This window comes from Canis lupus, chromosome 27 (assembly GCF_003254725.2).
Source record: "Canis lupus dingo isolate Sandy chromosome 27, ASM325472v2, whole genome shotgun sequence".
NCBI lineage: Eukaryota > Metazoa > Chordata > Mammalia > Carnivora > Canidae > Canis > Canis lupus.
This window is the reverse complement of record NC_064269.1, coordinates 23,745,586-23,757,692: the sequence shown is the minus strand read 5'-3', so window position 1 is coordinate 23,757,692 and position 12,107 is coordinate 23,745,586. Positions and strand designations below refer to the sequence as shown.

The 12,107-nt window shown below is 34.7% G+C and overlaps 1 protein-coding gene across 22 annotated transcripts in view; it reads right to left on the bottom strand.

The window, feature by feature from the left end:
- Positions 1-12,107, bottom strand: part of SOX5 (SRY-box transcription factor 5) — a 1,002,640-nt gene that overhangs the window by 202,287 nt on the left and 788,246 nt on the right. For all 22 annotated transcript variants that reach the window (XM_025455370.3, XM_035707446.2, XM_035707449.2 and 19 more), the window contains one exon: positions 1,309-1,481. In XM_025455370.3, the coding sequence (XP_025311155.1) occupies positions 1,309-1,481 (173 nt within the window). The remainder of the gene's footprint in view (positions 1-1,308; positions 1,482-12,107) is intronic.

Here is a 12,107-nt window from a genome sequence, read left to right as displayed (position 1 = left end):
ATATAAATTCATCCTATCACGACCTCTTCCTTCCTTTCCCATTGATACCAATTTTAAGTAATGATTCTTATACATTGCCTCCATTTTCCTACTCCTTTATCAATTCTTATGCCTCATTTCTACTATTAAAGCTCCATAGAAGCCGCAGTTTTAAAAGGGTTGCAGTGAGAAACTAAATGACAAATCTAATAGCTTTGTTCTTCTGGTATTGCTCATTTTCCTTTCTTTATCAGATATATACAGTATTTCCTATGGATCTACCCCTAATTCCTTTCCATTTTCTAATGATAGCATCATTATTCTAATTTACAGCTTACAAACCTGCCATTCCCCTGCACAAGACACTCTGGCCTTAGATATAAATATGGCTGCCTCTTGTATGTCGTTTAGATCTGAGCTCTATTGCCAGATCCTACCACCCAATCTAAGAAATATTGCCTTGTCATACCAATCAATATTTATTAAATTATTCTAATTACATTTCATCAAATAACTTATCACTGTCTAAAATATTTTTGTTAATTTCTCTTTTCCTTTGTTAATTATCTCTCTCTTTCCACTGGAATTTAGGGTTCTGTCTTTCTGGTTAGTTGATATGGACTCAGAAGTTAGCATAGTGGCGGGCATATAAGAGGCACTTGATTACTATTTGTTGAATAAATTAATGAAACTTATCTGCCCCAGTGGTTTATTTTTTTTATTTTTTATTTTTGCCGCAGTGGTTTAAACTATAATCTCTATGTAAATAATCTAAGAAATCTAGTTCAGTCCTCCTTTCCAAACTGTTGCTTAGTATTTCTAGATTTTCTTTACATACCTCCAGTTGGACAACCTGATGAGAGCTTTAATGAAACATGATAAAATCACCTGCTTTTCCAATTTTGCCCCCCTCCTGACTCTACCCATTACCCAGTCTCAACATCTTTCCTCATTCTTTTTGCCCACTGGAAAAATTCAACTAATCATAATTTTCCCACCTGTTTATTGTTTTCTTCTCTTTTTCTGTGGTCATTTAGTTTATATTCTAAATTATCTAGTTTAGATTCTCACTACTTACATAAGTTATTATAATAGGCTTCTAACTAAACTTCCTGGCCACAATTAATTTACTTCATTTGTAGAATCCTACTTAGTCTTCAAAGCTCATACCAAACACCTGTTGAATGAAATCAGTAGTTGATAAGCTTTTTGTTTGTTTATTTGCTTCCTTACTTTGTATTTTATTGATCTTTGTGTGCCTAGGAGAGTGACCTATAAAGAGCAGGCAAAACAATGCCTAAGGAATTTGTGTCTCTGGCTCATACTCACCTGTTCTTGTTGCTGTTTGGCCAGCTCCATTTGCTGGCGTTGTTTCTCGATCTGAGATGCAGCTAGTTTCTTCTGCTCATCGTGGGCAGCCAGTAGCTGCTCCCGCAGACTGGTCAGCTGATTGATCATACCCATGAGCTGCCTCTCCTTCTCAGCTAGGCTTTCAGGAGTCCCTGAAAATAACACAGCAATAAAACATACAAGAAAAGGGAAATGAAAAGACAGTGATTATCTAATGACAATGATTCCATTGCACAGAGAACTCTTCTAAACAGAAGGTTAACACACAAACATACACTTACTTTCTTTTAGATTTTTAACTCAATAGTGAAAAGTGATGGCTATTTCCCTTTTAAAAATATCAGAATGAACAAATATTTTGATTGTTTTTTATGTATAACAAGTAATAATCTATAGTTTTTAATTTTACAAGTAAATAAAAAAATTCTTGGGTGAGCATCTACTATTTTAATATTCTATTCTGGGATCTGATGAAAATAAAAATAGGCCTAAAGCACAGCTCCTTGCCCTAAGTAGTTTTTTACCAAATTAAAGAGGCAAGACAAAAACATGAACATTTAATAACCATAATTATTAAGAGACCAAGTAATTATTATCAGTAATATGATTCTCCTTTTCTCAGAGAAGAAGCTTGAACAATTAGAACCAAGGAAGTCTACATTAAAAAGGGGGGAAAATCTATGGCCAATCAAACTTTACACAGTTTTCTCATATGCCACTCAGAGATTTTCTTCAAAAATAGGATATAACTAACAGGGAAAATATTCAAGACTGAGAATATAAATTCAGACTATCATGAAATAATGAAATACGATTGAAAAATTCAGAGATCACATTATAGCCACCAAAGATTATAGTTAAATTCAAGACTTGGAAAAGAAACCACAGCAGTCACTTACAATAAATAACATGTTCAGGATAGTTAAAGTATGCTATGAATCTTCTTTGTCAGGTTAAAATACTTATTTGACACACCAAAAATGTGAGCATTTCACTGAAACAAGAACAATATCACTTTTATTTTTTAATTTTTTAATTTTTTTAAGGTATTTATTTATTTATTTATGATAGTCAGAGAGAGAGAGAGAGAGGCAGAGACACAGGCAGAGGGAGAAGCAGGCTCCATGCACCGGGAGCCCGACGTGGGATTCGATCCCGGGTCTCCAGGATCGCGCCCTGGGCCAAAGGCAGGCGCCAAACCACTGCGCCACCCAGGGATCCCACAATATCACTTTTAATTGTTCTTTTAAAATTCACCAGATAGACAAGAACCCTATGGTAAAGTACTCGCAGCAGGAGAGAACACACTTTTTAATTACAATTTTCACTTTAATATAAGACACTAAGCACTATTTTAATAATGCATTTGCCACCTGTATATGTAATTAGATAGGAGAATCTGTTATAACTCAGTCAACCTTCCCCATCTCACTGTTTTTCTAACAATTTGTGCTGAAAAAGCATGTGCTTTTAGGAAGTAGCAGCAATAGTTAGTGGCTTATATTTTCCATAGGCCCATTTGGAATATAAATAAAGTTTTTTATATAATTTAGATAGGCTAGAGAATAAATACCTAGAAGAAAAATTATGAGTGAATAGAAGTCAAGAATCATGCATTATACTCATTATGAATAGCCAGCATTATTCAGGACAGGTGTCCAATAAATTATTGCTAATAATTTATTATAGCTCAGATATTTGGATTCCATTGAGCAGAAAAACACTTATTCTAAAATAACAACAATATGATTATTACAATTAGAATTCTAATAGTAAATAATCTAAATATATACTGGGAAGTTTTTTTTTTAAATTTTTTAAGATTTTATTTATTTATCCATGAGAGACACAGAGAGAGAGAGAGAGACAGGCAGAGGGAGAAGCAGGCTCCATGGAGGGAGCCCAACATGGGACTTGATCCCGGGACCCCAGGATCACACCCTGGGCTGAAGGTGGCGCTAAACCACTGAGCCACCCAGGGATCCCCTATACTGGGAAGTTTTTTAAAGAAAACATTCAAGTCATGGTATGATGTAAATCTTCACACATCATCAGTAGCCACTTTTCTAGAAATATATACTAGAAAAAGCAATTCATATCAGGTCTTGTAATCCTCATTATCTTCAAGGAATAATTTCACTTATAAAAAAATCTAGCCCAGGGGCACTTGGTTGGTTCAGTCCAACTCTTGATTTTGGCTTAGGTCATGATCTCAGGTCATGAGATTGAGCCCTGTGTCAGGCTCTGTGCTGGGTGTGGAGCCTGCTTAAGATTTTTTCTCCCCTCTTCCTTCCTCTCATCAAAAAGTCTAGCCCTAGAAAATGTAAGAAATGAAGTATTAAAAAGTGTTTTAAATGAAATATTAAAAACAATCTTAATGTCAAATGGAAATCATCAAATAATTATGGAACATCCAGATTGTATTTTTCACCCATGAAAATATTATTTTTTAAGAATATTTAATGGTATGGGAGCTTGTTAGTGATGTAAAGCTAGGTGGAAAAAACTGGGTAGAAATGAAACATCCATGAAAACGTTTGAAATGAAAAGGCAACCTACTGAATGTGAGTAAATTATATATTTGATAAAAAAAAGTTAATATCCAAAATAAATAAATAACTCATATAACTCAAGAGCAAACAAAATAAAATAAAACAAATAAATAAAATAAAATTCAATTAAAAAATGAGCAGAGAATATAAATATTTTTCCAAAGAGGGCATAGAGAAGGCTAGGAAGTACCTGAAGGTAGATACTCAGCATCACTAATCATCAGGGAAATGCAATTGAAAACCACAATGAGATCTCACCTCATACTGGATAGAATGGCTATTACTAAAAAGAGAAGAAACAACAAGCATTGGCAAGGATGTGGGAAAAAAGGGGACTTTTGTGCACTGTTGGTGGGAATGTAAATTGGTGTAGCCATTATGGAAAATAGTATGAATGTTTCTCAAAAATTAAAAATGAACTATCATATGATCCAGAAATGCCACTTCTGGGTATTTATTCAAAGAAAGCAAACATATTGACTTAAAAAGATACATGAACCCCCATGTTTATAGCAGCATTTTTTTACAGTAGCCATGATATAAAAACAACCTATGTCCATTGATAGATGAAGGGATAAAGACAATATAGTGCACACACACACACACACACACACACACAGGAATATTATTCAATGATAAAAAAGAATAAAATCTTGCCATTGTGACAGTACAAATGGATCCTAAAGGCATTATTCTAAGTGAAATAAGTCAAATAGAAAAAGACAAACACCACATGATTTCATTTATATGGTATCTGAAAAGAAAAAGAGAAACAAACAAAAACCCAATCTCATAAATTCAGAGAACAGATTAGTAGTTGCTGGAGGTAGGGGTAAGGGATGGGTGAAATAGGTGAAATGGATCAAAAGGTATAAACATCCAGGTATAAAATAAATAAGTCATGTGTATGTCATCTACAGCATGGTGACTATAGATAATAATACTGTATTGCATACTGAAAAGTTGCTAAGAAAGTAAATCTTAAAAGTTCTCATCACAAGAAAAAAATTTTTGGAACTGTGTATAATGATAGATGTTAATCAGATTTATTGCGGTGATTATTTCACAATATACACAAATACTGAATCATTATGTTTTATGTCCAAAACTAATATAGTACTGCATGTCAGTTATACCTCAATTTAAAAAAAGAAAGAAAATATTGGTATAAATATCTCAATATATGCACATACCTAGATTTATAGAATAAAAGATTGGAAGAAAACTTACCTATGTATTAATAGGGGCTATTTGTAGGTGAAGGGATTATAAGCCATTTTATTTTTTTTTAAGCCATTTTAATATTTTTATACTTTTTAAGAAAATTTTCTACAATTTTATTATCATTCACATAGAAAAATATATATCATGTATAATATGTGGAAATATAACTTAAAAGTTTAAGGTGACATTATCCATTTATATAACTGGTGTAATATCAATGTATAAAGAAATATACTTGTTTGTTGGTAAGTATAAGCAAATACCATTTTGGCATTCAGTATATGAAAGATTAACAAAATCCTTTTGTCTCCCCTTATTCATATTTCATTGATTCTCAGATACACACTTTGTATATTTTAAACTCTCTGAGTCTTACAATGAATACTGTCTCAGAGTCAATGAAATATTAAGGTTTATGCCCACTCTGAGTTTGTCCTCCAGCCCTAGTCACTTACTTAGAGATGCAGAACAGGTATCTCTGAATGTAGATCTCAGTTTTAAAATTCAACATGTATATGGTGGGACTCTGCATTTTCCCCCATTTTTTAAAGCATTATCAATCAACATTCTAAGTTAGAAACATTAACAACATCCTCAATTCTTTTCTCAACTACTTTCCTCCTGTATGGATTATATCAACAAATCATGATAATTTTTTTTCTCAAAATAATTTTAGTTTTAGTTTTAATTAGTTAAATGTTTTCCTCAATATTGCTGTGTTCACATGAGTAAATAATCAGCAATTATAAAAGGGTATAGAGTGAAAGATCTCTGAATACTGTTCCTTCAGAGGTAACTACAATTATTTTTATTAATATGATACTCTTGTAAATGAAGATTCAAACATTTACCAGAATATTTCTGTACTAGTTTACCAGGGCTGCTGTAACAAAGTACCATAGTTTGGGTGGCTTAAAGAACAGAAATTTATGTTTATTGGCCAGAAGTCCAAAACTAAGGTCTCAGCAGGATTTGTTCCTTCTGAGGGCTATGAGGAAAGAGCTACTCCAAACCTTTCTCCTTGGCTTGTAGATGGTCAGCTTCTTCCTATGTCTTTATGTCATCACTTTCTATACATGTCCAAATTTCCTCTTCTTATAAAGACAGTAGTCATATGGATTTAGGATCCACCCTAGTGGCCAAATTTTAACTTAATTACCTCTATTCGGATTTATCTCCCAAGTACAGTCACATTCTGAGGTACTAGAAGTTAGAATTTGAACATATGAATTTTTATAGGGACACAATTCAATTCATAACAATTTCCTTTACACAAAGGACATCATAACATAAATACTGTTGTAGAGTAAGTAGGGAAAGTTCTTGTTCCTGGCTCCCTTCCCCATCTCTGTTGGGCCGGCAGGTACAAAGGGGATAGAGAAGCACCAACAAAATGGTGGTGGACCCTCTATCTTGTTACCCTTGCCTCGGAACTTTCCCACCACCAGCAGACCATCCAAGGACATATCATCAGGGGGAGACAGGACCTATAAGGAAATCTGAACCTCACCTTACCCAAACCCCATATAAGGACATAAGCAGTTATTGCCTCATACCGATTCCACCAGTAATATGCCCTAATACCTATTACCCCATACAGACATAACCCCTTACCCCTCCCCCCTTTAAAAGCTCACATGTACTCCCTTTGGGCATGACTTCCCCGGCCCCATGACTTCCCCGACTTCACTCCCTTGTAGGGCCGCAGAACCTCGTCGGAGAACACGTCCATTAAAAGCCTGCCTCAACCAACTTTTACCTGGCCTCTCTATTTCATTTCACTACCAACCGGATTAAAGCTGATAATCTCCACTGACATTCTTCATCTTTTTTCATGAGTTGTAGCAAACTTTTCTTTTCCCTTTTTAAGAGCCCTGAACTCATGACCCTAAGATCAAAACCTGAGCTTAAATCAAGAATTGGTCACTCAACCAACTGAGCCATCCAAACACACCTGTAGCCTTTAATAAAACTTTCTGTCACTATTTTTTTTTTCTCTACAAGTCTATCCTCCAAATGGGTACCAAAATTATCTTCCTAAAAACCAAATTTAGTCATGTCATTCCTGTTTAAACATTGCCACTTGTTCCTCAATGTCTTTGGAATAAAATGTCAACTCATTCTTAAGAATGAATAAGGTCCTTCTAATTATGATCCAAACTTCTCACTTCTTTTGTGTATTCTAAATTCTAGCCACAATGATTTTTCTACCATCCCTCACAAAGGATACCACCCTTCACAAGTGTCTTACTTACCCTGGCTATTCCTTCCCTAAATATTCATTCTCCATGTTCCAGGTCATATGTATTGTTCTTTAAGCTCTTATCTCAATTTTGATAATAGTTCCCTTCTTTTGGAACCCACACAGTGCACATCTTTATTATACTATTTAACCTTTAAACTATAAATTTTATTTTCACATTTGTTTCCTAAAGTCAGCAGAGATAGCTGTGACAGTCACAACTGTAAATCACCAACTTTTATACTCTCATTACCTACTAGTAGACCTGGTATATACCAAATTATTTAAAATTTTAATGAGTGAGTCACTTTCCTTTAAACCACTCTCAGGTTTAGGAATGCTGTATAGTCAAGAGAAATGGGGAGATATATTATCTTACATGAGTTACATAGAAATTCTGGCTTTGGCTTAAGGGAGTTGAGTAAGCGATCTATGAATATTGGAGAAACCAGTAAGGGTCACAAATATCCTAGACTTTAAGAATGTATGTGTGTGTGTGTGTGTGTGTGTGTGTGTATGTGTATGTAAACAACATCATGGGAAAACCCAGAGGCCTCCCAAACAAAAAGAGTAGATACTATTTCTTCTCTTAGATTTAGATTTTTAAGAATCATACAAGTATACAACACTATGGGGAAACAACCATGGCCTAGTTCAATCAGATTCAGATAGCTAATGATATGAGTTCATGTTTGAGTGTGTCATTAGTAGTAATCTATTTTCATGTTTCAGTTCTTTGCACTTTTAAGTGTTTTAATCTATGCTAGTCCTCCTTCAATTCCCTTGGAATGAAGGATTACTGACATAAGAGGCAAATATATTCTATTTCAGTTCTTCCTACTGTTTAACAACTACAGGCATCATAACCATTTGAGTGATTGCTATAGTTCTATAGGTTCCACAGAAGTATAGGTCAGAACATTCCTTAATGTAATGCGACACAAGTCATGAAGGAAGGGAACCAGCTTCAGTCATCTCCCTCTCAGTAAGAGACATCACCATCCATATATTGCTATATTCTTTTGTCTTCCATATCTAATTCATTGGGAATCCTTTCAACTCTAGAACATATAAATTAGCCCATTAATCTTTATTTCCTGTACTATCTCTTAATCCAAGCCATCATAATCTCTTGCTTCATGATTACAATTATTTTCTAACTATTTTACCTACTTCTACTTCTACTAGAAGCTATTCTCCAGCAAAAGTTCAGAGTGATCCATTTAGAAAGGTAAATCCGATGATGTCACACACTTGTATAAAATCATTTCACAGCTTTACATTGTACATTGAATAAAATCCAAACTCCTTACCCTTACAAAGCCCTGAATGATCTAGCCCTTACCTTCTTTGACATCATTTCTTCCATTTCTCTATTGTAAAAATGCTTCAGTCACATGGCCTTCTTTGAGTTCTTCCAATATCAATACATAAAGTTCAAATGTGTTCAAGACCATTTTTTAAAGTTGCTCCCATATTAGGGTCTTTGTACTCCAATTGTTTCCCATGGGAAAGCCTTGTCCTAGATCCAGATTTCTTAATCTTGGCAGTGTTGATGTTTTGGACTAGAAAATTCCTTTTCTGGGGACTGTGTAGGATCTCTGGCTAGATGCCAGCAGCATTTCCTACCTAGCTATAAGAACCAAAAATGTCTCCAGACAATGACAAATTTCCCCCAGTAGAGAGCCACTTTAAATGATGGACTTTTCTCTTTCCTTTATTTTGCATATACCCACCTACTTCCTTCTATGTCCCTCACACTATCTTAGGTGTTGAAAATACTATAGTGTCTAATACAGACAAAAATGTTTATGTTTCAGAGAGCTTACATTTAAATGGAAAAGATAATAAACAAACTATCAGCTCCAACCAGAGAGTAATTTAAATGCCAACTCCTCAGGCCGCCTGCCCTGAACAATGAAATTAAGGAAGCCATCATCTCACTTTTGGTCACATCATTTAATTTTTATTCTGTTCATAGTAGTTAACACCATATGTTGTATTTTATGAATATAGTTATTTATTTATTGACTCTTCCACAGAGTATAAGTTTTATGAAAACAGGTTACCGGTTCGTTTTGTTCAATGTGGGATCCCCAGCTCTACAGAGTAATGCCTAGCACTAAGTAGACATCCTATAACAACTTGTTGAATGAATAAAGTAAACTTCATAAGAACAGAGAGAAGTCCTTGATTGATAACGTACAATTCTATGCATAAGGGAAATCCTCATCGGGATTACTCAACTTAAAATAATAAGAAAAGAATCTGTGGAAGCTGTCATTTCCCCAGTATTGTTTTATTCCACTCAAATGAAATAGATATATGGTTTGAAGTGAAATGATCAAAATCAAAGTAAATTGCTAGGAGTTCTAATCCAAATAAAGGAAATATAAGAGCAAACTCACTCAAGAAGAAGGGGAAAGGCCTAGAATTCTGACACTAAAAGTAAACTGGGTTTCTTCCTTCAAAAAAAATTTACCAGAAATTTAACTCTTTGTTTCAAAGCAATGGTTAATCTTTGCAGGGATTTTTTTCCTAATAATTGGTGTTACTTAGACTATCAGCATTATAATTTGGATAGGACTTTACCTGGTTTAATTTATTTACTGGAACTATTGTTATTCTCAATTGGCATTTCACTTGAAGTATCTAAAAATCATTAGTTGTCCTGCCTTTAAAATTTCTGCCTAATGAAAGAGGCTCTACTCTAATGTAAGCCTTAAAAAGGCAGAAATCGGGATGCCTGGGTGGCTCAGTGGTTAAGCATCTGCCTTTGGCTCAGTGTGTGATCTTGGAGTCCTGGGATCAAGTCCCACATCAAGTTTCCTGTATGGAGCCTGTTTCTCCCTCTGCCTGTCCCTCTGTCTCTGTCTCTGTCTCTCTCTCTCTTTCTCTCGGTGTCTCTCATGAATAAATAAATACATTTTTAAAAAAAATAAAAAGGCAGAAATCTCTCTCTTCGCTACCATTGTATCTCCAGAACATAGCACATGGCAAGACAGATAGTAATATTTGTTGAATGAACTAAAATATAATAAATAAAAGCTAACTTAAGTGGTTCTACATTTACAACTAAAGTTTCTTTTAGTGGCTCTCTTATTGAACAAGAGAGAAAAGGCAGACTCCCTCATCAAAAGTCTTAGTGGCATCATTCCAATTTATTAAAAGAGTATTTGTTAGGTTACGCAAATTATAAACATCTATGAATTGGTCTTTTACATTAAGAACAAATGTAATTAAACTTTGATAAAATTTAGCTACATACCCTATACTGCTAGATAGATACCCCAAGAGGTTGGAATAAAAAAAATTATATATATATATATATATATATATTACATGATAGAATAAATTAATTGATATTCTATTATACACTGTCAATACTATAAATGTTCTTATCTTATAGATTACTATAATTGTTTTGGAAAAAAACAGTGGTATTTGGTTTTTTGCTTCAAGATCTTAAAAAGTGGCATTTGGCTTGGATTTAAATATATCTACTATAGGAAGCTTTCAGTTTTATTTTTTAATTTTTTTTTTTAAGGAAGCTTTCAGTTTTAAAGGCAACTGACATAGAGTGAAATGGAACACTTGACAAGTAGCTACGGTCTCTACCTTTATTATCCTATGGTGGATGCTTCACTTCTGTGATATCAGAAAGAAAATGTGTGCATTATCAATTTTTGTAATGAAAGCCAGAGTTGTTCTTGTACATTTTTTTTTAGCTCTATGCTATTTCTTATTACAAATTTTTACCTTTTAATGGAGATAGTAATTTTATAAACTTTTCCCAAGATTATTCCATCCACTTACTTGGATATTGTACCCAAAACGTTTTTTTTTGTTCAAATTGCATCAAATTTGCCACATTTATAGACTTTAATGTAGTCAGTAAAAATCTGCCTAAGACATGGCATTTTTAAAAACATTTTATTTATTTATTTATTCATGAGAGACAGAGAGAGAGAGAGAGAGAGAGGCAGAGACACAGGCAGAGGGAGAAGCAGGCTCCATACAGGGAGCCCAACAGGACACGATTCTGGGTGTCCAGGATCACACCCTGGGCCGAAGGTGGCGCTAAACCGCCAAGCCACCTGGGCTGCCCGACATGGCATTTTTAAATTGTCATTCATTCATCAAGAAGAAACTGAGTCCCAAACTTTGGGCTAATGGTAAACCAGGTATTATACAAGGGAAAGGTAAATATGTAAGTAGGCTAATAAGACAAAATTGTGTGTGTGTCCTAAGGGACAGATCAAAGCTTAGAATAGAATATCATGGCTGCATCTGAGGGCGTTTCATCCAGGGGTGTTGGATCTGGATATGTTTTCATGTTTTAAAGGATTTTAGAGATCGTCCATTCCAACTTTACTGAAGAGAGACTGCCAAGCATCATGCAAAGAGCACAAGCTTTGAAGACAGGCAGGATTAGCTTCACATCTTGACTCTGTCACAACTAAAGTATGTGGGTTTAGATAATTCATCTTTCTCCTCTCTCTCTCTCTCTCTCTCTCTCTCCCTCTCTCTCCAATTCTTTCCATATAAACTGGGAATGAAATTACTCTGTCACAATAATTTTGTAAGGAAAATGTTTACAAGGTCCTGTACACAAATAGGCATGTAATCAATAGTAATCTGCAACAGTTTTTAAATGAGCAGATGAAGGGATCCCTGGGTGGCTCAGTGGTTTAGCGCCTGCCTTCAGTCAAGGGCCTGATCCTGGAGTCCCGGGATCGAGTCCTGCGTCAGGCTTCCTG